The following is a 24,463-nucleotide window of genomic DNA, read 5'->3' as shown; positions in this document are numbered from 1 at the left end:
TACAGAAAACTCTGAAGACTGTACCACAAAACTGTTAGCATTAATAAATGATTTCAATAAAGTTGCAGGATACAAAATCAACCTACTAAAACCCAGTCATATTTCCACACACTAACAACAAATTATCTGAAAACGAAATAAAGAAAATAATCCCATTTATAATAGTATCAAAATCAATAAAATACTTAGAATAAATATAACCCAGGAGGTAAAATATCTATACACTGAAAACTAGAAGACACTGATGAAAGAAACTCAAGAAAATACAAATAAGTGGAAAAAATCTCATTTTCACATATTGTTCAAATGTCCATACTATCCAAAGCAATCTATAGATTCAGTATAATCCCTATCAAGATTCCAGGCAGGTTTTTTTTAATCAAAATAGAAAAAAGCAATTCTAAAATTTTCATGGAACCATAAAAGACACCAAATAGCTAAAACAATCTTAAGAAGAACAAGGCTGGAGGCATCACACTTCCTAATTTCAGACTTTATCAATACAAAACTATATTAACCAAAACAGTATGGTACCAGCATTAAAACAGACATATAGACCAAAAGAACAGAATCAAGAGCCCAGAGATAAACCCATGCATATAAGGTCAACTAATATTTGAAAATATGTGATCATATACACACACATATATATGTTCTCTATGTATACAATGTAATATTACTCAGTCATAAACAGAAGGAAATTCTGCCATTTGAAACGACATGGATAGACCTTGAAAGCATTATGCTTGTGAAATAAATCAGAGAAACACAAATACTGTATGATCTCATGAATATGTGTTACCTAACGAAACTCATAAGAACTCATAGAAACAGAGTTGTTTGGTGTATTGCCAGGGGTGAAGAGATGGGGAAAATAGGTGAAGGTGGTCAAAGGGTACAAATTTCCAGTTATAAGATGAATAAGTTCTGGAGATCTAATGTACAGCATGGTGACTATAGTTAACAACACTGTATTGTGTACTTGAAAGATGCTAAGACAGTAACTCTTAAAAATTCTCACCACACACACACAAAGGCAACTGTGTGAGGTGATAGATGTGCTAACTAAACTTATTATGGGAATCATTTAGCAATATTTGTGCACAACAAATCAACAGGTCATGCACTGTAAACTTATATAACTTATATAATACATGTCAATTACGTCGCAATAAAGTGAGAAAAAAATGAAGAAGTTCAATAGCATGTGTGACACATGGGAAAAGTATCTTTTTTCCCTGGATGTTAGGAAGGCTGATAATCAGTCCCTGGTTTGTTCTTTACTCAAGCCATAGTTCCACACCTTCAAATACCAAATGGACATATAAGGGAGACAAGAATGTGTGTGTATGGCTCACACTTGTGTGTGTGGGTGTGGGTGTGTAGAGGACTGAGTTCACTGAGTATTGAACCCAGCAGTACTCACCGGAGGACCCATTACACCTGGTCCGCCCAGGGGCCCTGTGGTCCCTGGTAAGCCTGTCTCTCCTTTTTCTCCATCCTCTCCAGGAAGTCCCCTTCCTCCTGGGTTCCCCTGTAACACAGTAAAACTTTTTGAGAAAGGGAAAGTAGTAAAATAATTATGCCACGCAATATGAGATTTTTGTTGGCACATAAAAAATTACGTTTAATATTTGAAAGATTTCTCAAAAACATCTACCTTAATCATAATGTTAAAAGTATAATTTACCTTTATTCCATCTTTACCCTGGAGACCTTCTTCTCCAGCAGCTCCTGGTTCACCCTATTTGGTAGCAGAAATGTAAGATTTATTATTTCGCTAAATCATTTATCTAAATTTATTTTTTGCCCCTGGTATCTATAGAAGTAGCAGGTTTATATACATTTATTCCTACTTCTACTTTATTTATAAGGAGTATTTGAAAGTATAATGAACATGATTTAATTTGCCTGGAATAACTCTGAAGATGATTTAAAGAGTCATAGCACTGTAATTCAAACACAAGATGGTCTCACAATATTAATAACTTTTAGATAATTAAAGGTAATATGTATTCATTTGGTAGCTTTGGATATTTAGACAGCTATACCTATGTTTTTTAGTTCAAAGACTGTAAATACTGAATTTCATAAAATTATAGTATCTTGCTTTTCTTAATTTACATGGATTAATACAACTTAATTCAGTTAAAATCAGTGTACCGGATTTTTAAGGTCTGTATTTTCTCCCTTACAGAGAAGAGGTGACTATCAAGGCCCTGGTATATTTGGAAGCTGTCTTCTAGACACAGAACTTGTAGAAATGTAGAGCCACAATTTATGAAGCTATTAAAGAAGTACTGGCTCTCTTGCCACCTGAACTATTTACAAGTAAATTAATCAGTGTGTCTTCACAGTTGCTCATTGCTCCAACTGCTGACACTTCCATTACCCTGACCTCATACTTCCCACCCCCCTGAAAAAAAAGGGAAAATGAACAAGAAAGAAATCGAATGCAAAGTATATCTCCCAACTTTACCTTTTAGTAAACAAATGTCTCTTAAAATTATCTTGGAAAAAAACTTACCACAGCTTAAATTAACCACTGTCTATATTAGAATAACTTCTGTAAGCTACCTCATCACAATTATCTACAATTGTTTTTGTCTACAAAAATCTACAATTATTTCTTTGAATCCTGTTAACCTTGCATGACTCTAGTTTTTTGTTGCTGTTTTTCTAAACACAAATTAGATTTCAATGTCTGTCTGTCTTGTTAGGTCCGGAAATAGCATGAGAGTTGATAACTAGTATTTGTGAATTTCTTCTTCATGCTAACATTAGTGACAATCACAGTGACTCCACACATTTGGCAAGGATTCTGCTGAGTACATCTGATTCTGAGAAAAAGGATGTGTGTGCTTAGGACCCTCAATGCTACTAAATTACAATGTGAACAGGGTTTAGCATGCAGCTTTTGAAATTATAAAATAAAGACAAATATTTTCTATAATGCACCAGAAAAGTTTATTATACAATCTTTGAAGTCTTTAGGCTGAGTCTTGAGTCTCTAAAATAGGAGGGCCAGTGCATTAAAATGGTTTCTGGGCTTCCCTGGTGGCGCAGTGGTTGAGAGTCCGCCTGCCGATGCAGGGGACATGGGTTCGTGCCCCGGTCCGGGAGGATCCCACATGCCGCGGAGCGGCTTGGCCCGTGCGCCATGGACGCTGAGCCTGCGCATCTGGAGCCTGTGCTCCGCAACGGGAGAGGCCACAACAGTGGGAGGCCCGCACACCGTATAAAAAAAAAAAAAAAAAAAAAAAAATGGTTTCTAGTAGGCACGTACCCGTAACCCTGGCTCCCCAGTCACTCCAACACTGCCTGCAGGTCCAACATCTCCCTGAAGAAACAAAGGGAAAGATTAAACTCTTTTCTACTAAAACTGCATGTCTAATAGTTATGGAGGGTATATCATGAAGACAGGAGTTCCAAAACACTATTTTTTCCTTTATTTCAGATTAATTCATTTATAATATTTGCTTTTTCATTTGTATTCCCTCCCATATATAACCGTATATATATATATGTGTGTGTGTATAGATATACACACACATACTTATCTGCATATATAGAGAGACAAATAATATTTTTTTCTCAGTAATATTTTATTCTGACTCATTTGAGAACACTTTCCATTTTTATCTGCTGTCCTTTACCTGCTTCCAAGATGGTGGCTGTTTGCCAAAATATTGCAAACATCAGGGAGTCAATGGTGAAAGTTTAGAGACCTCCTTTACTATTTAGGAAGGTTACCTTTGCACCTGGCTCTCCTTGCAGACCAGATTCTCCCTCAATACCTGAAGGTCCCTAGAATAGAATGATTTGACACATTGTTTGTAAACATTCCTTCACCAACATAAAGGCAGTAACAACCTCATAAGAAGATGGAAGTAATTTTCAGCCCAAGGATGGGATATCTATGTCCAGGAAAGGATTTTTGCTGCTCCTTTATAAACATCATGGCGTAAGACCAGATAATTTCTGGGACCGTTTAACAGTTCAAATGCTAAAACAACATCACCAGAAATCAGGACTGCTTAGACCAGTTTCTTCTAATCCTTCCTCTTGTCCTTTAATCTTTGGTCAAGACAAACTACTTCCCATTTCCTCTTCTAATTTTCTACCCTCATACCCTTACTATTCTCTGTGTTTTTCACTTTTTATTCTTCCCATCTATTTATGTTGATCCCTCTTGGAATACACTTCTTGAAAAAAATTCCATTTTCTTTATTGGTTTTATAAAATATAACACACAAAGAAGATATGAATTATATATATACATATATACAGCATTTTTTTCCCACGCCTCTTTCATGGGTGGGTCCAGTTGGGAAGATTTTGGTTGAAGCTTTTATCTTGAAAACATATAACTTCTTGCAACCTCTGGCTATTTATAAGCTTCGAGCTCCTATAATTGCTGTTGTATTGTTTTATTTATTTTTTCTCTTGGAGACATTTATCTTGTTGTTGAGAATACTCTGCCTGCCTCTCCCTCCTCTACTTCCTCACTCTCTTCTCTTACTCTATGTGTGTGTATGTATGTATGTGTACTTATACACACACAATTATAAATACATACATATGCATTCTATAATCCCCATGTTTTCAGAGTAGAGGGGTAGTTTAAAGCCATTAACCTATGATACTATCTTGACCAGAAGTTTCCTGTTTGCTTTCTGTCTTCCAGGGATTCCTCAATAGTTCTGATCCATGGGTGATAACCTTCCTAATAATTATTAGAGATTAAAATATCTCTTATGTTGTTACAGTATTTTAGATGAGAAGTTCAATTTTCCATTTTGACTCAGCTTCCACAATCCAGACTCGCTTTGCTTTTTCCAAAATAAAAGCTATACAGGCATAATAGTACAGATGGACTTATAATGAAAAGCTCCAGCCCCATTCCTCAGAGGCAACTACTTTATAAAACAATTTGTTTTTAGTTCTCTTAATGGTTATTTCTATAACCAAGAAATCTACCTCTAATTCTTGACATATTACCTTGCTAAAAGTTTAGTTCCCTTAAAACTCCCTCCATTTTATCATCATTTCACCAATTTTTAAATAGTTATATTATTTAAAATTTTCTGTTGGTTACCTTTGTGACTTTACTGTTATAAGAGGCAGTGTATTACAGTACTTAAGAGGAAGGACTACGAAGTGAGACTGCCTGAGTTTCTGCTCTGCCTCAGAAATGATAGAATTTAATATCCTAACCTAAGGTTAAAATTATCTCTCAAGAGAGAATTCCAACTCTCTCAGGACTTCTTCCACATCAAAATTGCTTTTAATTCCCTAGACCTCGTCTATTCCCCAGTTTCGCCCAATCTGTCAGCTCCTCTCGGCTTCTTTTATTCTTAGGCTAAATCCAATAGTTGATCTTCTGATCTCTGTGGTATCTCTTTTCTTATGCCAATCTTGGATTAGCACTTTAAATTGCCTTCTCCATTTCTATTCCCAGTTGAACATCAATGGAAAAACTACACTCTTGTGCAAAGTGGCTTCATTACATATTGAGAGGCATAGTGACTAAGAGAATGGGTTGCAGAGAGAGACTGCCTAAATTTAAATGTGGGCTCTACCACTACTATTGCTATTGCACTACTATTGCACAGCTATTGCTCTTGAACAAGTTGCTTAACCATTTCATGGCTTAGTTTCCTCATCTGTAGAATGAGGATAATTGCATTACCTCATGGGGTATTGTGAGAATTCATTAATATGGTAAAGTACATAAATACTGCTAGGAACATAGAAAGTTCTTTGAAGTTGTTACCTAGTATTAACATCATTATTACTAATATAATGCAAATTCAAAGTCTCCTACTTCAGTTTTACTTTTAATAAGGTATATCTGCTTTTACATGTCTTTAGTCATTTCCCTCTTCCATTATCCTCAACCACTATTCTAAACCAGCATATTTTCCTCAATAGAAAATATGCTCAACCCCTACTCCTTATCATGACAGATTCTTGTCTCCTACCCTGTTAAAAAAAAAAAATCAAGTTATGAGGTATGACTTTCCTCTGCTTTTTGTAGACTCAGAGGATGGATGTGGCATAGTATAGGTTTTCAGCATTGGCTTTAGAATCAGATGTGGATTCAAAGCCAAGGTCTGCTACCTGTTAACCATTTACCTTGGGCAGAGTAGCAGATTATGACTAACATTCTTCTTTTCTTGTCTCAGGAAAGGATATTGCCATCCATCCTGTTGAAATCTGGAAATAATTTTTGACTTCTCTTTCCCATTTACTTTCCATATCCCACAAATATGCAGGTTCTCCAGAATTTATGTAACAAACATTGCTCAAATACATCCCCTTCTTACTTATGCTGACTACTTTAGTTCGGACCTCCATTGTTTCTTAACTAGTTGAATGCAACAGCCTTTTAGAAGGTATATATGTCTGCACTCTTGTCTTCTCAAATACATCTTCCCTGAGACTGCTAAAATGATCTTCCAAAAATACAAATCTGACTTTATCATTGCCCTATGCCTACCTCACAATGACTTACTGTAGCCCGTAAGATGAAAAGTTCAAGCTTCTTAACAGAGTATATAAGATTTTTCGTTTGATCTAACCATTTCTCTGTAATTTCATCTATCATCACTCCTTGTTTTGACTTTAAGCATCAAAGAATCCATACGGCCTCATGTTTGCACGTTCCTACTCATACTACCCCTTTTTCTGGAATCGCCATATCCTTATTCCCTCTTTTCATATGGCTAACTCATACTCATTCCTTAAAACTCATTACCCTCCCCCTGCCTCAACACAGACAAGTCTTCTTTTTCCCCTTATCCAGGTAAGGTTACATACCCATTGCTGTACTCTTATAATGCCCTGTGAATGTCTCCATCATTGGGTCTAACAGAAGTATAATGAGCTTTTACATGATTATCTTCTGGAATAGATTATAAACTGCTAAAGGAGTCAGGGACCATATCTCAGCCACCCTTGGATTCCCAGTGGATACACAGTACACAGCAAGAAAGCATGGCATAATCATGGAATTAGAGGAGGAGAAAAGTTCTATTGGAATGTGGTTGAAAAGGTCTGCAGACATTAGACAATGCAGAACATTATCATGTTAAGAAATTGGCATTTTATTAAAGGCTATGAGAGCCACTGAAAAATTTCAAGGACAAGAATGATATGACAAAGGTAAACTGGCCACAAGTAGCTAAGGAATAATGGCAGTTGGAGGAGACATGGAATTAGAACAGAGGACTGGAGCACCGGCAATGGGGACGGAAAGGAAAGGATGGAGGTGAGACATTAGTGGGAGCTTATTCAAAGGGAAAAGAGCTGATTGAAGGAAGGGGAGTCTAGGATGACTCTCAGTTTGGGGTTACTGGGCATAAGGGATATCTTTCAGTGAGATGAGAATAAAAAGAGGAATAACAGTGGGAAAGCGATGGGCTTGGTTTAGATATTTTGAATTTGAGATGTTTGTGGGATACCTAGGTGCATACATAAAAGACAACAGGAAATCAATAACTGGAGCCCCAAGGAGAGAGGCATCAGTTAGAGCTATCAAGCTAGAGCTATCAGAATAATACTGGTAATTAAAGTCTATGTGATAATATGATTGTAAGCTGAGGAAGAGGAAGGACAGCTTCCCATCAAGACTGAGGCTAATCAGAAGGTAAAAAGCAGAATCAAGAGGGAGCAGTTTCACAGAAGCCAAGGGAGGAGAGAATTTATGCCTAATTTTTTAGCACTAAAGTTAACAAACAAAAGAAATGAAGGAATTGGATTTTATAATTATAACACGTATGGTTTATTATTCTAAAATATATCTTGAATAAGAGTCACTTTTCAATATTCTTCTATAATGGAGTGAAGGGTTATCAAAGTTAACTCTAAATCAGTGAAGGGAAAGTTTTATTCACTTTTTGTTCTGTCATTTAAATGAACTGTTAAGGGAATTTTATATGCATAAAATTAGGTTCATACAACAGTCATCCCTGGTTTTAATAGAATTTTAGGTTTTATTTCCTGAATATGAAACAAAACACTATAAAATTATTCTTCAAAATATATATACCTAAGATATCAACTTAACTTTAAGAGGAGTCTTACAAAAAGTACTGAGTATTGATGAACTAACAAGAAAGAGCCCCAAGAAAAATTACCTCAGCACCCATTTCTCCAGGAGGTCCAGCATCACCTTGCAGTCCTCGTGGTCCCTATATTAAAACAAAATTTAGGATGTGAGAATTAAAATGTACTCTATATTTCAATTAACATATGCATATAATTATATCATATGTAATATAACACATAATACATTTATCAATGTATTACTTTACTCTCTGTATAAACAAAATTAAATCTTTAGTTGATTCATCTTTTTTTTGTTACTAATATTAAGATTTGTTTGGATTCAAAAGAAATGGAAAGAAAGGACGGTGCCTTTCATTCTTTCATTCCCTAATTCACTCATTCATTCAATAAACATTTATCAAGCATCTAATAATTATGAGATAGAGCACTAAGGGCTTTCAGAGTTATCTTATTTAATGGGTAGGACAATTATAGATCCACTTAATATTCCTGAAAAACATATGACAAACAAAACAGCATTTTTAAAGAAGCAAATATATGGTTTCCAATGAAATAAAAATATGCTTGAGTTTGCTTAATGTCATACTTTATCATAGTAGTGAGTCCAGTTGAACAATTCCTCTGTTTCATATGAATAAATATAACAATGTTTACATGGGATAATCACTAAGGTGCAATAAAATGTATGTGGGACCTTTACAGAGATCTTTTCCCTTGTAATACTGAATAGTGTAATTATAAGTAAACAAACACTGAATAATTAGCTTATGGCCTGAATATTAAATTGCTAAACCTAAAGGATCTTAGTGTGTGAACCCATTTAACTGTCTAGAATTATTCTAGATAGATTAACACTTATTTAGAAACTACAATTTAATGCTATTTGCCCAGCCATCTAAAGAAGCTGTTTGAATTTTTTGGTCTTTCTGGAAAGACAGTATAAAGAAGGTGTTTTTTTTTAGATTCAGAATATAACAAGATAGTTAAAATTCTATGAGTTTGTACTCCATCACAATTTGTGAACACTCACTTTTAAAAAAATGTTTTAATGGGGAAAAATGTGGTATGGTTGGTTATCTTAAACTTTCTCTAAGTTGTTTACATTAATGTTAATTTTAAAAAATTTGAAAAGTATTGAAAGTACAAAAAACCCCAGATTAATAATCCATAATCCTACCATACAAAGATGACACTGTAAATATACTTGCATATTTCCTTCTAGTTCTTTTGTGGGAGCATACTTATAAAACTTATCTGTTTTCTTTTAATTATTTTATTTTATTTATTTTATTTTTGGCTGCGTTGGGTCTCTGTTGCTGCGCACAGGCTTTTCTCTAGTTGTGGTGAGCAAGGGCCGCTCTTCGTTGTGGTGCACGGGCTTCTTATTGTGGTGGCTTCTCTTGTTGCAGAGCACGGGCTCCAGGCGCACAGGCTCCAGGTGCACGGGCCTCAGCAGTCGTGGCTCGCGGGTTCTAGAGTGCAGGCTCAGTAGCTGCAGCGTACGGGCCCATTTGCTCCGCAGCATGTGGGATCCTCCTGGACCAGTGCTTGAAACCGCGTCCCCTGAATTGGCAGGCAGACTCCTAACCACTGTGCCACCAGGGAAGCCCCTAACTATATCTGTTTTATGTTTAAGATTCTATTTGAAATATAAATATTTTACCATGTTACTGTAAATATTTCATAACAAAATTGTTCAATGGCTACATATTATATTCCATCTAACATTCTGCAGTACCATAATTTAATCATTTTCTTAATGCTAGACATTTATATTTTTATAAGTCTTCTTTACAGTAAAATTTTGCTTTATAGGATTTATTATATGCATATTAGACTATAAGTGAATGTTAAAGTCTGTAACATCAGATGACACTGCCAAATAGTTGAGATAAGTATGTGAATAACAGAATTATAAGGTTGGTATGTAAGCATCACATATGTTGTCCTTACTCAATAGCACAGCTATTAAAGGTATTAATAGGTCACTAATGTTTTTCAATTATGGCTTATTAAATATTATGTATAATATTTTAAAATTCATGGATTCTCTTCAGAATGTAGTTTTACCCTATTATAAACACACTGAGAGAAACATCTTTGTGCAGTAGTCTTTGTATGCATTCTGCATTTCCACCCCTGGAATAGAGTCTGAAATGTAGCATTATTTGGTCATAAAGTGAAGTCAATTTCCAGAAAGGCTGCAATAATTAACATTCCACAAGCAATGTATAAAATTAGAATCTATTTCATTGAATTCATCCTAGCACAGAATATTATTTTGTAAATTCTTCATTAATTTGATGGACAATCTGGTATCTTAAAATGTATATATGCTTGACTACCAGTGAGGTTGAATATTCTTTTTGTTATTTGTTTATCAGCTATCTGCAATATTCTACATGTTGCTTGATCATGTCCTTTGCCCATGTATTTTGGGGGTCATTTAAAAAAAAACTGTAGAGTTCTTTATGTGTTGCAGACATTAAATTTTTTTCTGCCCTATTTTACTGCTAACATCTGCCCAGTTTGTGGTTTGTCATTTTATTTTAAAAATATAATGTTAAAGATAACTTTTAACCCCTAAATAAGCTCACCGTAGAACACCTGGAAATACATAAAAGTAAAAATGGGGCTTCCCTGGTGGCGCAGTGGTTGAGAGTCCGCCTGTCGATGCAGGGGACACGGGTTCGTGCCCCAGTCCGGGAAGATCCCACACGCCGCAGAGCGGCTGGGCCCGTGAGCCGTAGCCGCTGAGCCTGCGCGTCCGGAGCCTGTGCTCCGCAACGGGAGAGGCCACAACAGTGAGAGGCCCGTGTACCACAAAAAAAAAAAAAAAAAAATGACCCAAAATAACCACTTGACCCACTTAACATTTAATGTAGCTCCTTAAATCTTTTAGTGTTTTTAAAAAAATCTGAATGGGAGAAGTTTACAGGAAACTGACTGGTGGTTGGTCTTTTTAACTAATTCTTTGGGCTTTTCTTTATAGACAACTATGTCATCTGCAAAAAAAGACAATTTTATATCTTCTTTCCCAGTCTTTTTTCTTTTCTTTTCTTGTTTCATTGCATTAGTTAGGACTTCCAGCCCAATGCTGAAGAGGAGTTTAAAAAAAGAGGGACATCCTTTTCTTGTTTCCCTGTTCTTAGGGGAAAAGCACCTAGCATTTCATCATTAAGTTAGCATTTCATCATGATGTTAGCTATAAGGTTGTTAAAATATATTCTTCATAAAGCTGAGGACGTTCCCCTTTCCTCCTAGTTTACTGTGAATTTTTATCATAGATGGGTATTGTATTTTGTAAAATTATTTTTCTGCACCTATTTTATATAATTTCTTTTTTAGTTTGTTAAAGTAATGGATTATACTAATTGATTTTTGAAGGTTGAACCAGCCTTACATACCTGGGATAAATCCCAGTTGGTTATGGTGTATAATTATCTTTATATAGTAGTGGATTCAATTTGTTAATATTTTGTGGAAGATTTTAAAATATATGTTCATGAGAGATACTGGTCTGTAGTTTTCTTTTCTTGTAATAGCTTTTTCTGGTTTTGGTATTAGGGTAATGCTGGCCTCACAGAATGAGTCAGGAAGTATTTCTTCTATTTCTATTTTCTGGAATAGATTGTAGAAAATGGGTATCATTTTGATCCTTAAATCTCTGGTAGTATTCACCACTAAGACCATCTGGGCCTGGTGCTTTCTGTTTTGGAAGGTTATTCATCATTGACTCAATTTCTTTAATCAATATAAGCCTATTCAGATTATCAAATTTTCCTTGTGTGAGTTTTGGTAGATTACATCTTTCAAGGAATTTGTCCATTTCATCTAGGTTATCAAATTTGTGAGAATGAGTTATTCATAGTACTCCTTTATTGCCTTTTTTACTGTCCATGGGATCAGTAGTGAAGGTCCCTCTTCCATTTCTAATATTAGTAATTTGTGTCTTCTCTCTTTTTTTTTATTCTTGATGATCCTGGCTAGGGCGTTTGACCAATTTTTGTTTCATTGATTTTCTCTATGTTTCGTTTTTATTTTAATTGATTTCTGCTCTGATTTTTACAATTTACTTTCTTCTGCTCATTTTGTATTTAATTTTCTCTTCTTTTTCTGGTCTCCTAAGGTAGAAGCTTGTTATTGATTTTAGATCTTTCTTCTTTTCTAGTATATTCATTCAATACTATAAATTTCCCTCTATGCACTGCTTTCACGGCATCCCACAAAGTTCGATAAGTTGTATTTCCATTTTCATTTAGTTCAAAATATTTTTAAAATTTCTTAAGATGTCTTCTTTGAACCAGTGTCATTCAGAAGTGTGTAGTTTAATCTCAAAACAGTTTGAGATTTTCCAGTTATGTTTCTCTTATTGATTTATAGTTTAATTCCATTATGGACTAAGAGCATATTTTGTATGATATCTTTTCTTTGAAATTTGTTAAGGTGTGTTTTATGACCCAGAACGCAGTCTGTTTTGGTGAATATTCCATGTGAACTTGAAAAGAATGTATATTCTGCTGTTACTGGATTAAGCAGTCTATAAATGTCAATTAGATCCAGTGTCCTGATGGTGGTGTTCACTTCAACTATAATTTTACTAATTATCTGCCTGCTGGATCTCTCAATTACTGATAGATAAGTGCTGAAGTCTCCAAATGAAATAGTAAATTTGTCTATTTATCCTTGGAGTTCTATCAGGTTTTGCCTCATATAATGTGATGCTCTGTTGTTAGATGCATACACTTAAAGCATTATTATGTCTTTGGAGAATTGATACACTTATCACTATGTAATGTCCCTCTTTATCCCTGATAATTGTTCTTGATCTGGTCTATTTTGTTGGAAATTAATATAACTACTCCAGCTTTCCTTTGTTTAGTATTGGTACATCTTTGCCCATTTTATCTATCTCTTTACTTTTAATATATCTGTGCCTTTATATTTAAAGTGGGTTCCTTGAAGACAACATACAGTTAGGTCTTCTTTTTCTCTCTACTCTGTGTTTCTGTTTCTCAATGGGTACATTTAGAACATTGACATGTAAGTGATTACTGATACCCCTGGGTTCATACCTACTATATTTATTACTGTTTTCTATTGCTACTCTTGTTCTTTCTTTTTTGTCTTCCATTCTTTTTATTCCACTCTTTTGAAAATTAAGACTTTTAATTGATTCCATTTTCTCTCTTATTTTAGCATGTCAATTATACTTCTGGTTTGATCTAGATATATATTTTTGCTTACATAGTCCTAAAGGAATTTAAGATTGTCATGAAGATTTTAAGGTATGTTATGGTTGGGGCTGAACTTCAAACTTATATACCTGATTTTCCTCTTACCTCTTTCAGTCATCTCTGCAGTTTCATCCTCTTCTACCAACATTTATCATATGTAGCATTTCTTCAAAATTCAGCCTTAGATCCTGTTCTTTCCTCTTTCCTATACTTTCTCCCTAGACCAATGACTCCAATATTTTAAATTTCAGGATATTATTCTGCTTTGAGCTCCACATCCAACTGTCATCTTCACAGTTCTCAAAGGCACCTCAAATTCAACATAGCTAAATTGACTTATAATCTTCCATTCTCAAACATAAATTTCTGCTGGTATTCTCAGTTTCAGTGAGTTATATCATTATGTCATTAATTCTTCAAGCCACAACCTTAGGAATCATACTTCACATATAGCATATCTATTTCCTGTTGATTTTATCTCCTTCTGAATATTTTACATCTATCTACTCTTTCTTTCTGCTCATCATAAACAGTTCTACTATCGCTTATCCGGACTGGTGCTGCACAAAGCTATTCTTGTCCATTCTTAGTCCCTTCCAATCTGGTTTGAGCGATCTTTACAGAACAATAATATGATCATAAACCTAGCCTTATCCCTTCAGTGACACCCCTTTGTTCTTAGGATAAAAATACAAATATTTGGGAGTAGGGCTTACTGAGCTGCATGCGTTTTGTCCCCTCCCTCCCTTTCCATCCTCATCTTGCACTCACTTCCCACCTGGCTCTCTGTGCCACAACATGCTGGCCTTCTTTTAGATCTTTAAATAAATAAGTAGGGTTGTCTCCCAGTTCACGACTTCTCTCTGGAATGACTTTTCTCCATATTTGCTTAAGTAACTACCGTTCATCCTTCAGATCACAACTCAGATGCTCCTCCTCTGGAAGTTTCCCTAACCCCAGATTAGGACAGTTTCTTTGTTATATATTATCCCAGATCTAACTAAGTAGCTCAAATATGTGAAACAAAGCCCATTATATCCATTACGAATTGATTTCTATTTTATTTAACACACCCACTGACCCTGTGTCCTGAATGTCAATTTTTAGTTGCTATTAAGCCATTTCAGTCGTTTATTACTACAACAATAAATCTTTGCTTGTATAAAGCCTAAGATATTGTCTGTGCTGTTGCCATAGCCCTGTTGATACACTTATCTTGACTTAAATGTGTTCTCTCAAGATGAGTTTTAATTCCATTTCACTTCATCTAATATTACTGGCTGAATGATTACACCTTTGGCTAAATGACCTTTGGTTAATGCTGTTTAACAAATATGCATCAGGGTAGATATAACATGCCAGACATTATACCAGAAAAGAGGACTGTAAAGGTGCAAAAAATGGTCTCTGACTTCAAGGAGCTACAGACTCTTTAGAAGAAAGAGGTATTTAGAGAATTGCATGATTTACGATCAAATTAATATTAGAATTAGGATGGCAGGTTAAGAGATACAAAGCAGAGAAAACTGAGAAGAACTTAGTTTGATAAAATCAACACCACATTTAAGATACTATATTTGGAAAAATTACACCCATAGGCAAGTGTTTACTATTGTTTGGAGAGCTTATACCATAGGTTAAATATGTAATGAACACAGTTTGGTAAGAAGAGCTCTTTGTTAGAATTTTCTACTTCCGACTAGCTAAATGAATTATGCAGAAGCCACCTATAAACTTTTGTGTCAACTGATGGATAAGAACAACTCAGTCGTTTGAAAGACTATTTGTAGTGTAAATCTTAGAAGCATGTTACTGCACATTACATCTGACACTATTAGCCAGAAGAATGGCTTCATAGGCAATAAAGAATATATTGTGAGAGATAAGGCATGGCAAGGTATTTCATTTTCACAATTCATTTTCTATGGAAACTCTATAACTGAGTTAGATTTATGAAATGATGATGTACCTTTTTGAATTCTTTTTTTTAATTTATTTTTTTACTGTCTAAATTACATAATAACTTTTTTTTACATCTTTATTGGAGTATAATTGCTTTACAATGGTGTGTTAGTTTCTGCTTTATAACAAAATGAATCAGTTATACATATACATATGTTCCCATATCTCCTCCCTCTTGCATCTCCCTCCCTCCCACCCTCCCTATCCCACCCATCCAGGCAGTCACAAAGCACCGAGCTGATCTCCCTGTGCTATGTGGCTGCTTCCCACTAGCTATCTATTTTACGTTTGGTAGTGCACATATGTCCATGCCACTCTCTCACTTTGTCACAGCTTACCCTTCCCCCTCCCCATACCCTCAAGTCCATTCCCTAGTAGGTCTGTGTCTTTATTCCCGTCTTACCCCTAGGTTCTTCATGACATTTTTTTTCTTAAATTCCATATATATGTGTTAGCATATGGTATTTGTCTTTCTCTTTCTGACTTACTTCACTCTGTATGACAGACTGTAGGTCCATCCACCTCACTACAAACAACTCAATTTCGTTTATTTTTATGGCTAATATTCCATTGTATATATGTGCCACATCTTCTTTATCCATTCATCCGATGATGAACACTTAAGTTGTTTCAATATCTTGGCTATTGTAAATAGAGCTGCAATGAACATTTTGCTACATGACTCTTTTTTATTTGCGGTACGCGGGGCTCTCACTGTTGTGGCCTCTCCCGTTGCGGAGCACAGGCTCCAGATGCGCAGGCTCAGTGGCCATGGCTCACGGGCCCAGCCGCTCTGCGGCATGTGGGATCTTCCCGGACTGGGGCACAAACCTGTGTCCCCTGCATCGGCAGGTGGACTCTCAACCACTGCGCCACCAGGGAAGCCCCTACATGACTCTTTTTGAATTATGGTTTTCTCAGGGTATATGCCCAGTAGTGGGATTGCTGGGTCATATCGTAGTTCTATTTTTAGTTTTTTAAGGAACCTCCATACTGCTCTGCATAGTGGCTGTACCAATTCACATTCCAACCAGCAGTGCAAGAGTGTTCCCTTTTCTCCACACCCTCTCCAGCATTTATTGTTTCTAGATTTTTTGATGATGGCCATTCTGACCGGTGTGAGACGGTATCTCATTGTAGTTTTGATTTGCATTTCTCTAATGATTAATGATGTTGAGCATTCTTTCATGTGTTTGTCGGCAGTCTGTATATCTTCTTTGGAGAAATGTCTACTTAGGTCTTCTGCCCATTTTTGGATTGGGTTGTTTTTTTGTTATTGAGCTGCATGACCTGCTTATAAATTGCGGTGATTAATCCTTTGTCAGTTGCTTAATTTGCAAATATTTTCTCCCATTCTGAGGGTTGTCTTTTGGTCTAGTTTATGGTTTCCTTTGCTTTGCAAAAGATTTTAAGTTTCATTAGGTCCCATTTATTTACTTTTGTTTTTATTTCCATTTCTCTAGGAGGTGGGTCAAAAAGGGTCTTGCTGTGATTTATGTCATAGAGTGTTCTGCCTACATTTTCATCTAAGAGTTTGATAGTTTCTGGCCTTACATTTAGGCCTTCAATCCATTTTGAGCTTATCTTTGTGTATGGTGTTAGGGAGTGATCTAATCTCATACTTCTACATGTACCTGTCCAGTTTTTCTAGCACCACTTATTGAAGAGGCTGTCCTTTCTCCACTGTACATTCCTGCCTCCTTTATCAAAGATAAGTTGATCATATGTGCATGGGTTTATCTCTGGGCTTTCTATTCTGTTCCATTGATCTTTCTGTTTTTGTGCCAGTACCATACTGCCTTAATTACTGTAGCTTTGTAGTATAGTCTGAAGTCTGGGAGCCTGATTCCTCCAGCTCCGTTTTTCATTCTCAAGATTGCTTTGGCTTTCGGAGTCTTTTGTGTTTCCATACAAATTGTGAATTTTTTGTTCTAGTGCTGTGAAAAATGCCAGTGACAGTTTGACAGGGATTGCATTGAATCTGTAGATTGCTTTGGGTAGTAGAGCCATTTTCACAATGTTGATTCTTCCAATCCAAGAACATGGTATATCTCTCCATCTATTTGAATCATCTTTAATTTCTTTCATCACTGTCTCATAATTTTCTGCATACAGGTCTTTTGTCCCCTTAGGTAGGTTTATTCCTAGATATTTTATTCTTTTTGTTGCAGTGGTAAATGGGAGTGCTTTCTTGATTTCACTTTCAGATTTTTCATCATTACAGTATAGGAATGCCAGAGATTTCTGTGCATTAATTTTATATCCTGAAACTTTACCAAATTCACTGATTAGCTCTAGTAGTTTTCTGGTTGCATCTTTAGGATTCTCTATGTAGAGTATCATGTCATTTGCAAACAGTGACAGTTTTACTTCTTCTTTTCCGATTTGGATTCCTTTTATTTCCTTTTCTTTTCTGATTTCTGTGGCTAAAACTTCCAAAACTATGTTGAATAAGAGTGGGAGAGTGGGCAACTTTGTCTTGTTCCTGATCTTAGTGGAAATGATTTCAGTTTTTCACCATTGAAGACAATGTTGGCTGTGGGTTTGTCATATATGGCCTTTATTATGTTGAGGAAAGTTCCCTCTATGCCTACTTTCTGCAGGGTTTTTCTCATAAGTGGGTGTTGAATTTTGTCGAAAGCTTTCTCTGCATCTATTGAAATGATCATATGGTTTTTCTCCTTCAATTTGTTAATATGGTGTATCAAGTTGATTGATTTCCGTATATTGAAGAATCCTTGCATTCCTGGAATAAACCCCACTTGATCATGGTGTATGATCCTTTTAATGTGCTGTTGGATTCTGTTTGCTAGTAATTTGTTGAGGATTTTTGCATCTATGTTCAGCAGTGATATTGGCCTGTAGTTTTCTTTCTTTGTGACATCCTTGTCTGGTTTTGGTATCAGGATGATGGTGGCCTCGTAGAATGAGTTTGTGAGTGTTCCTCCCTCTGCTATATTTTGGAAGAGTTTGAGAAGGATAGTGTTAGCTCTTCTCTAAATGTTTGATAGAATTCGCCTGTGAAGCCATATGGTCCTGGGCTTTTGTTTTTTGGAAGATTTTTAATCACAGTTTCAATTTCAGTGCTTGCGATTGGTCTGTTCATATTTTCTATTTCTTTCTGAATCAGTCTTGGCAGGTTGTGCATTTCTAAGAATTTGTCCATTTCTTCCAGGTTGTCCATTTTACTGGTATAGAGTTGCTTGTAGTAATCTCTCATGATCTTTTGTATTTCTGCAGTGTCAGTTGTTACTTCTCCTTTTTCGGTTCTAATTCTGTTGATTTGAGTCTTCTCCCTTTTTTTCTTGATGAGTCTGGCTAATGGCTTATCAACTTTGTTTATCTTCTCAAAGAACCAGCTTTTAGTTTTATTGATCTTTGCTACTGTTTCCTTCATTTCTTTTTCATTTATTTCTGATCTGATCTTTATGATTTCTTTCCTTCTGCTAACTTTGGGGTTTTTTGGTTCTTCTTTCTCTAATTGCTTTAGGTTCAAGGTTAGATTGTTTATTCGAGTTGTTTCCTGTTTCTTAAGGTAGGATTGCATTGCTATAAACTTCCCTCTTAGAACTGCTTTTGCTGCTTCCCATAGGTTTTGGGTCATCGTGTCTCCATTGTCATTTGTTTCTAGGTGTTTTTTTGTTTCCTCTTTGATTTCTTCAGTGATCACTTCGTTATTAAGTAGTGTATTGTTTAGCCTCCATGTGTTTGTATTTTTTACAGATCTTCTCCTGTAACTGATATCTAGTCTCATGGCATTGTGGTCAGAAAAGATACTTGATACAATTTCAATTTTCTTAAATTTACCAAGGCTTGATTTGTGACCCAAGATATGATCTATCCTGGAGAATGTTCCATGAGCACTTGAGAAAAATGTGTATTCTGTTGTTTTGGGATGGAATGTCCTATAAATATCAATTACGTCCATCTTGTTTAATGTATCATTTAGAGCTTGTGTTTCCTTATTTATTTTCATTTTGGATGATCTGTCCATTGGTGAAAGTGGGGTGTTAAAGTCCCCTACTATGAATGTGTTACTGTCAATTTCCCCTTTTATGGCTGTTAGTATTTGCCTTATGTATTGAGATGTTCCTATGTTGGGCGCATAAGTATTTACAATTGTTATATCTTCTTCTTGGATCAATCCATTGATCATTATGTAGTGGCCTTCTTTGTCTCTTGTAATAGTCTTTATTTTAAAGTCTATTTTGTCTGATATGAGAATTGCTACTGCAGCTTTCTTTTGGTTTCCATTTGCATGGAATATCTTTTTCCATCCCCTTACTTTCAGTCTGTATGTGTCTCTAGGTTTGAATTGGTCTCGTGCAGACAGCATATATATGGGTCTTGTTTTTGTATCCATTCAACCAGTCTGTGTCTTTTGGTGGGAGCATTTAATCCATTTACATTTAAGGTAATTATCAATATGTATATTCCTATTACCATTTTCTTAATTGTTTTGGGGTTGTTATTGTAGGTCTTTTACTTCTCTTGTGTTTCTTGCCTAGAGAAGTTCCTTTAGCATTTGTTGTAAAGCTGGTTTGGTGGTGCTGAACTCTCTCAGCTTTTGCTTGTCTGTAAAGGTTTTAATTTCTCCATCAAATCTGAATGAGATCCTTGCTGGGTAGAGTGATCTTGGTTGTAGGCGTCTCTCCTTCATCACTTTAAATATGTCCTGCCAGTCCCTTCTGGCTTGAAGAATTTCTGCTGAAAGATCAGCTGTTAACCTTATGGGGATTCCCTTGTGTGTTATTTGTTGTTTTTCCATTGCTGCTTTTAATATGTTTTCCTTGTATTTAATTTTTGACAGTTTGATTAATATGTGTCTTGGCGTGTTTCTCCCTGGATTTATCCTCTATGGGACTGTCTGCACTTCCTTGACTTGACTGACTATTTCCTTTCCCATATTAGGGAAGTTTTCAACTATAATCTCTTCAAATATTTTCTCAGTCCCTTTCTTTTTCTCTTCTTCTTCTGGAACCCCTATAATTTGAATGTTGGTGCATTTAATGTTGTCCCAGAGGTCTCTGAGACTGTCCTCAGTTCCTTTCCTTCTTTTTTCTTTATTCTGCTCTGCAGTAGTTATTTCCACTATTTTATCTTCCAGATCACTTATCTGTTCTTCTCCCTCAGTTATTCTGCTATTGATCCCATCTAGAGCATTTTTAATTTTATTTATTGTGTTGTTCTTTGTTGCTTGTCTTATCTTTAGTTTTTCTAGGTCCTTGTTAAATGTTTCTTGCATTTTGTCTATTCTGTTTCCAAGATTTTGGATCTTTTTACTATCATTATTCTGAATTCCTTTTCAGGTAGACTGCCTATTTCTTCTTCATTTGTTAGGTCTGATGTTTGTTTATCTTGCTCCTTCATCTGCTGTGTGTTTTTCTGTCTTCTCCTTTTGCTTATCTTACTGTGTTTGGGGTCTCCTTTTTGCAGGCTGCAGGTTCATAGTTCCGGTTGTTTTTGGTGTCTGTCCCCAGTGGCCAAAGTTGGTTCAGTGGGTTGTGTAGGCTTCCTGATGGAGAGGACTAGTGCCTGTGTTCTGGTGGATGAGGCTGGCTCTTGTCTTTCTGGTGGGCAGGTCCACATCTGGTGGTGTGTTTGGGGGTGTCTGTGTACTTATTATGACTTGAGGCAGCCTCTCTGCTAATGGGTGTGGTTGTGTTCCTGTCTTGCTAGTATGGTGTCCAGCACTGTAGCTTGCTGGACGTTGAGTGAAGCTCGGTGCTGCTGTTGAGATGGAGATCTCTGGGAGATTCTCGCCATTTGATATTATGTGGAGCTGGGAGGTCTCTTGTGGTCCAGTGTCCTGAAGTTGGTTCTCCCACCTCAGAGGCGCAGCACTGACTCCTGGCTGCAGCACCAAGAGCCTTTCATCCACACGGCCAAAGATCTGTGCCCCAGCTCATAGCGAACTTGAGGTGACTCGAGCCATCTGGCTGCCCCGCTGTCCGTCCATCTGTCGCCTCTGCAGTCAGTCTGTCCGACCTCCCACTGGCAGGCTCGCGGCTCAGCTGATCAGCCTCCAAAGGTGCTGCCACCGCCAGTTTCCCCAGTGAGGGAGAAAGATGCGACTCTTTTTGAATTATTGGCCTAACAGCATTTCTGTCAAGTTTCCACATTTTGGCCCATTACATGTAGAGTCTGGCTTCTCTATATGGTCTTTTGTTATAGAGTTGCCCTCATAAATGTGATTTTGTGTGTGGGTGGGCAGTGTAATAATTGTTATACAAACAGCAAGCCGTTCAGAAAAAAATTCTGAGATTTAATAATTATCTTTGCTGAAAATAGAAATATGTGAAGTTTTAACAGTTCCAGGCAAACAGGACCAAATTTGACTTTATGAAACCAGGAAGGCACTAAAAATTATATTCACAGCAAAATATTCATTCTTATATTTAGGTGCCCATGACGATTTCCAAAACATACCAGCCACAGCACAACAGGGCAATAATAACAGATAGGTAAAATATATTATACAAAAAAATAAACACAATTAAAAACACATGAAGATAAACTTACTGGTTCTCCTGCAAATCCCCCGTCTCCTGTACTCCCAGGGGGTCCTTGTAAACCCTGAATAAACAAAGGCAAAACTTGAAGAAAAAGTGATGCTTGAAAATGTTTTAGTCAGTTTCCCTACCTCAGCTTTCCCTCAAGATCCTCCCATCTAATTTTTCTGTCTACCTCTATTTGTTTTTTCTTTTGTGGAAAAATATGCCTAACATAAAATTCACCACTTTAGCAATTTTTAAATGTATAGTATGTGTAAATTTACAGTACTGTGGCATTAAGTATATTCACATTGTTGTGCTAGAATCACCACCACCTATTTTCAGAACTTTTTATCTTCCCAAATTGAAACTCTGTACCCATTAAATAACTCCCTATCCCCTACCCTCTTTCCCTGGCAACACATGACTCTACTTTCTGTCTCTATGAATTTGACTACTTTAAGTACCTTATATAAGTGGAATCATACAATATTTGTTCTTCTGTGTCTGGCTTATTTCATGATGTCTTCAAGATTCATCCATTTGTAACATGTGTCAAGACTTCCTTCCTTTTCAAGGTTGAATAATATTCCCTTGTATGCATATACCACATTTTGTTTACCCATTCATCATCAATGAACACTTGGGGTTTTCTACCCTTTGGATATTGCGATTAATGCTCCTATAAATATTGGTGTGCAAGTATCTGTTTGTATCCCTGCTTTCCATTCTTTGGGGTATATACGAAGAAGTGGAGTTGATGGATTATATGTAATTCTATGTTTAACTGTTTGAGGAGCTAGGCATACTGTTTTCTATAGCAGCTCCACCATTTTACATTCCCACCAGCATAGCACAAGTATTCCCATTTCTCCACATCCTTGCCAACACTGGTTATTTTTTGTGTATATATAGGTGTGTGTGTGTGTTTAATAATAGTCATTCTGGATGGGAAGTGGTATCTCAATATAGTTTCAATTTGTATTTCTCTAATGACTAGTGATACTGAGCATATATTCATATATTTATTGGCCGTTTGCATATCTTTAGAGGAATGCTTACTCAAGTCCTTTTGCTCATTTTTTCATTGTGTTGTTTATTATTTTACTGTTGAGTTGTAAGGGTTCTTTATATCTACATGTATTCTTTATATTTAATCTCCACTCCTATACAGTGACAAATATTTGTCATCCAGAATTATTTTAGATTCAGATTCTTTTATACTTTTAATATCAATATAAAAAGTTTTTTTCAAAAATAATATACTTGTGATGTATTAATAAGTATGACTTATGCCCTTATAACCTGGGAAGGCACAAAGCTCTCAGAACCTAGATGACCAGAAATGATCAAATTGGACCTCTCCAATGTTCTTTATTTTCCTCCATTTTTACATCATGTCACCTATGGTACCATAAAATTTAGTCTTAGATATGGGGGTATATTCTAAAATTGTATGTAAAACTCTAAATTAAATTCCAGGTCCTCTTTGATCCTTCCATTTAAAGATTAACTGAGCATGTACTATGTGCCAGACACTGATGACTACTAATGATGTATAAAATACTGCCCTTGTTTATTCTACATTACTGACCTTGGAAAGTTTGGCAATTATACAGCAAATCACAATTACCATTTTATCTTAAAATTGAAATATAAAAAATATGATATTAAATTAGAAGTAAAGACGTTCAGATTTCTAGCAACAAAGAATCTTCTAAGTTATGATTATCAATGCTATGTTTAGTTACATATGATTGTCTGGTTAGAGAAAGGGAGATATGCAAAATCTCATGGACTCCTATTGGAGTAAGACCATGTTTCAATCATGAAAATCATCTGCTACTCATGTACTCTGGACTCCTAAATTAAGGGATCAATATAAGGGATCCCTCTGTGCCTGGTATACCAATTGAACATACAGCAAGAGTTCAGAACCTTAAATAATGTCTGCCCAGTTTGCTTTGTAAAGTGTGTTTGCACACAATATTAAGCTTAATATGTACTTGTAATACTGTTAATGGTGCATAAATGCTGTTAGGCAAAGCTATGAAATGACCTAAATGGATTCTAATTATTTTTATTGGAGATGAAGAAGAAAAGCAAAAGCTGGCACAAAATAAAAATTCCCTTTAAGGCTTTTCAGATGTTACTGAAATACATTATTTGTAGTACAACTCCTTGCTCTATGATGCATCTCAGCAATTATGGCAATGATGAAGAGGAGGATAACGACTATGGTGGTTGCTATTTATTGAGAGCCCGTGCTGAGCACATAATGAGCATCATTTGTTATAAGTATAAAAGGTATCTCATTTTAATGATAGGGAAACTGAGGCTCAGAGAGGTTAAATAATTTGTACAAAGCCAAAACAGCTATAAGTGACAGAAGCAGAATCTGACCTCGAATGTGTCTGACTCCAATGCCATGCTCTTCCACTACACTAAACTGCTTTTTACTGAATTCCATGAGAAATCAAGCATTCAATGTCTTTCCATTTTAAATAAACATGTTTCAAGCATCATCAAGACATTTTATGAGCATAAGCAAGGGAGTATATAAATGTTATTTCTATTGCCACACTTTCACTGTAGGATCATGAAAATGTGTGCATTCTGCTTCATTGTCTGAAGAATGGGAAAGAATAGAGTTAATACTGTATACTTTTTGTATTGTAAAGATTATGAAATAAATGC

The 24,463-nt window shown here is 35.9% G+C and overlaps 1 protein-coding gene across 1 annotated transcript in view; it reads right to left on the bottom strand.

Moving 5' to 3' along the window:
- The window catches only part of COL24A1 (collagen type XXIV alpha 1 chain), a gene marked incomplete at both ends in the record, with an annotated part of 398,127 nt that overhangs the window by 112,336 nt on the left and 261,328 nt on the right, over positions 1–24,463 (bottom strand). The window contains 6 exons of the mRNA XM_082834714.1: positions 1,427–1,534; positions 1,691–1,744; positions 3,287–3,340; positions 3,754–3,807; positions 8,142–8,195; positions 21,795–21,848. Coding sequence (XP_082690840.1) covers positions 1,427–1,534; positions 1,691–1,744; positions 3,287–3,340; positions 3,754–3,807; positions 8,142–8,195; positions 21,795–21,848 — 378 coding nt within the window. The remainder of the gene's footprint in view (positions 1–1,426; positions 1,535–1,690; positions 1,745–3,286; positions 3,341–3,753; positions 3,808–8,141; positions 8,196–21,794; positions 21,849–24,463) is intronic.

Source organism: Leucopleurus acutus (assembly GCF_964270905.1).
Source record: "Leucopleurus acutus genome assembly, chromosome: 2".
NCBI lineage: Eukaryota > Metazoa > Chordata > Mammalia > Artiodactyla > Delphinidae > Leucopleurus > Leucopleurus acutus.
The sequence above is the reverse complement of the archived record's forward strand: the minus strand, read 5'-3'. Positions and strand labels throughout refer to the sequence as shown.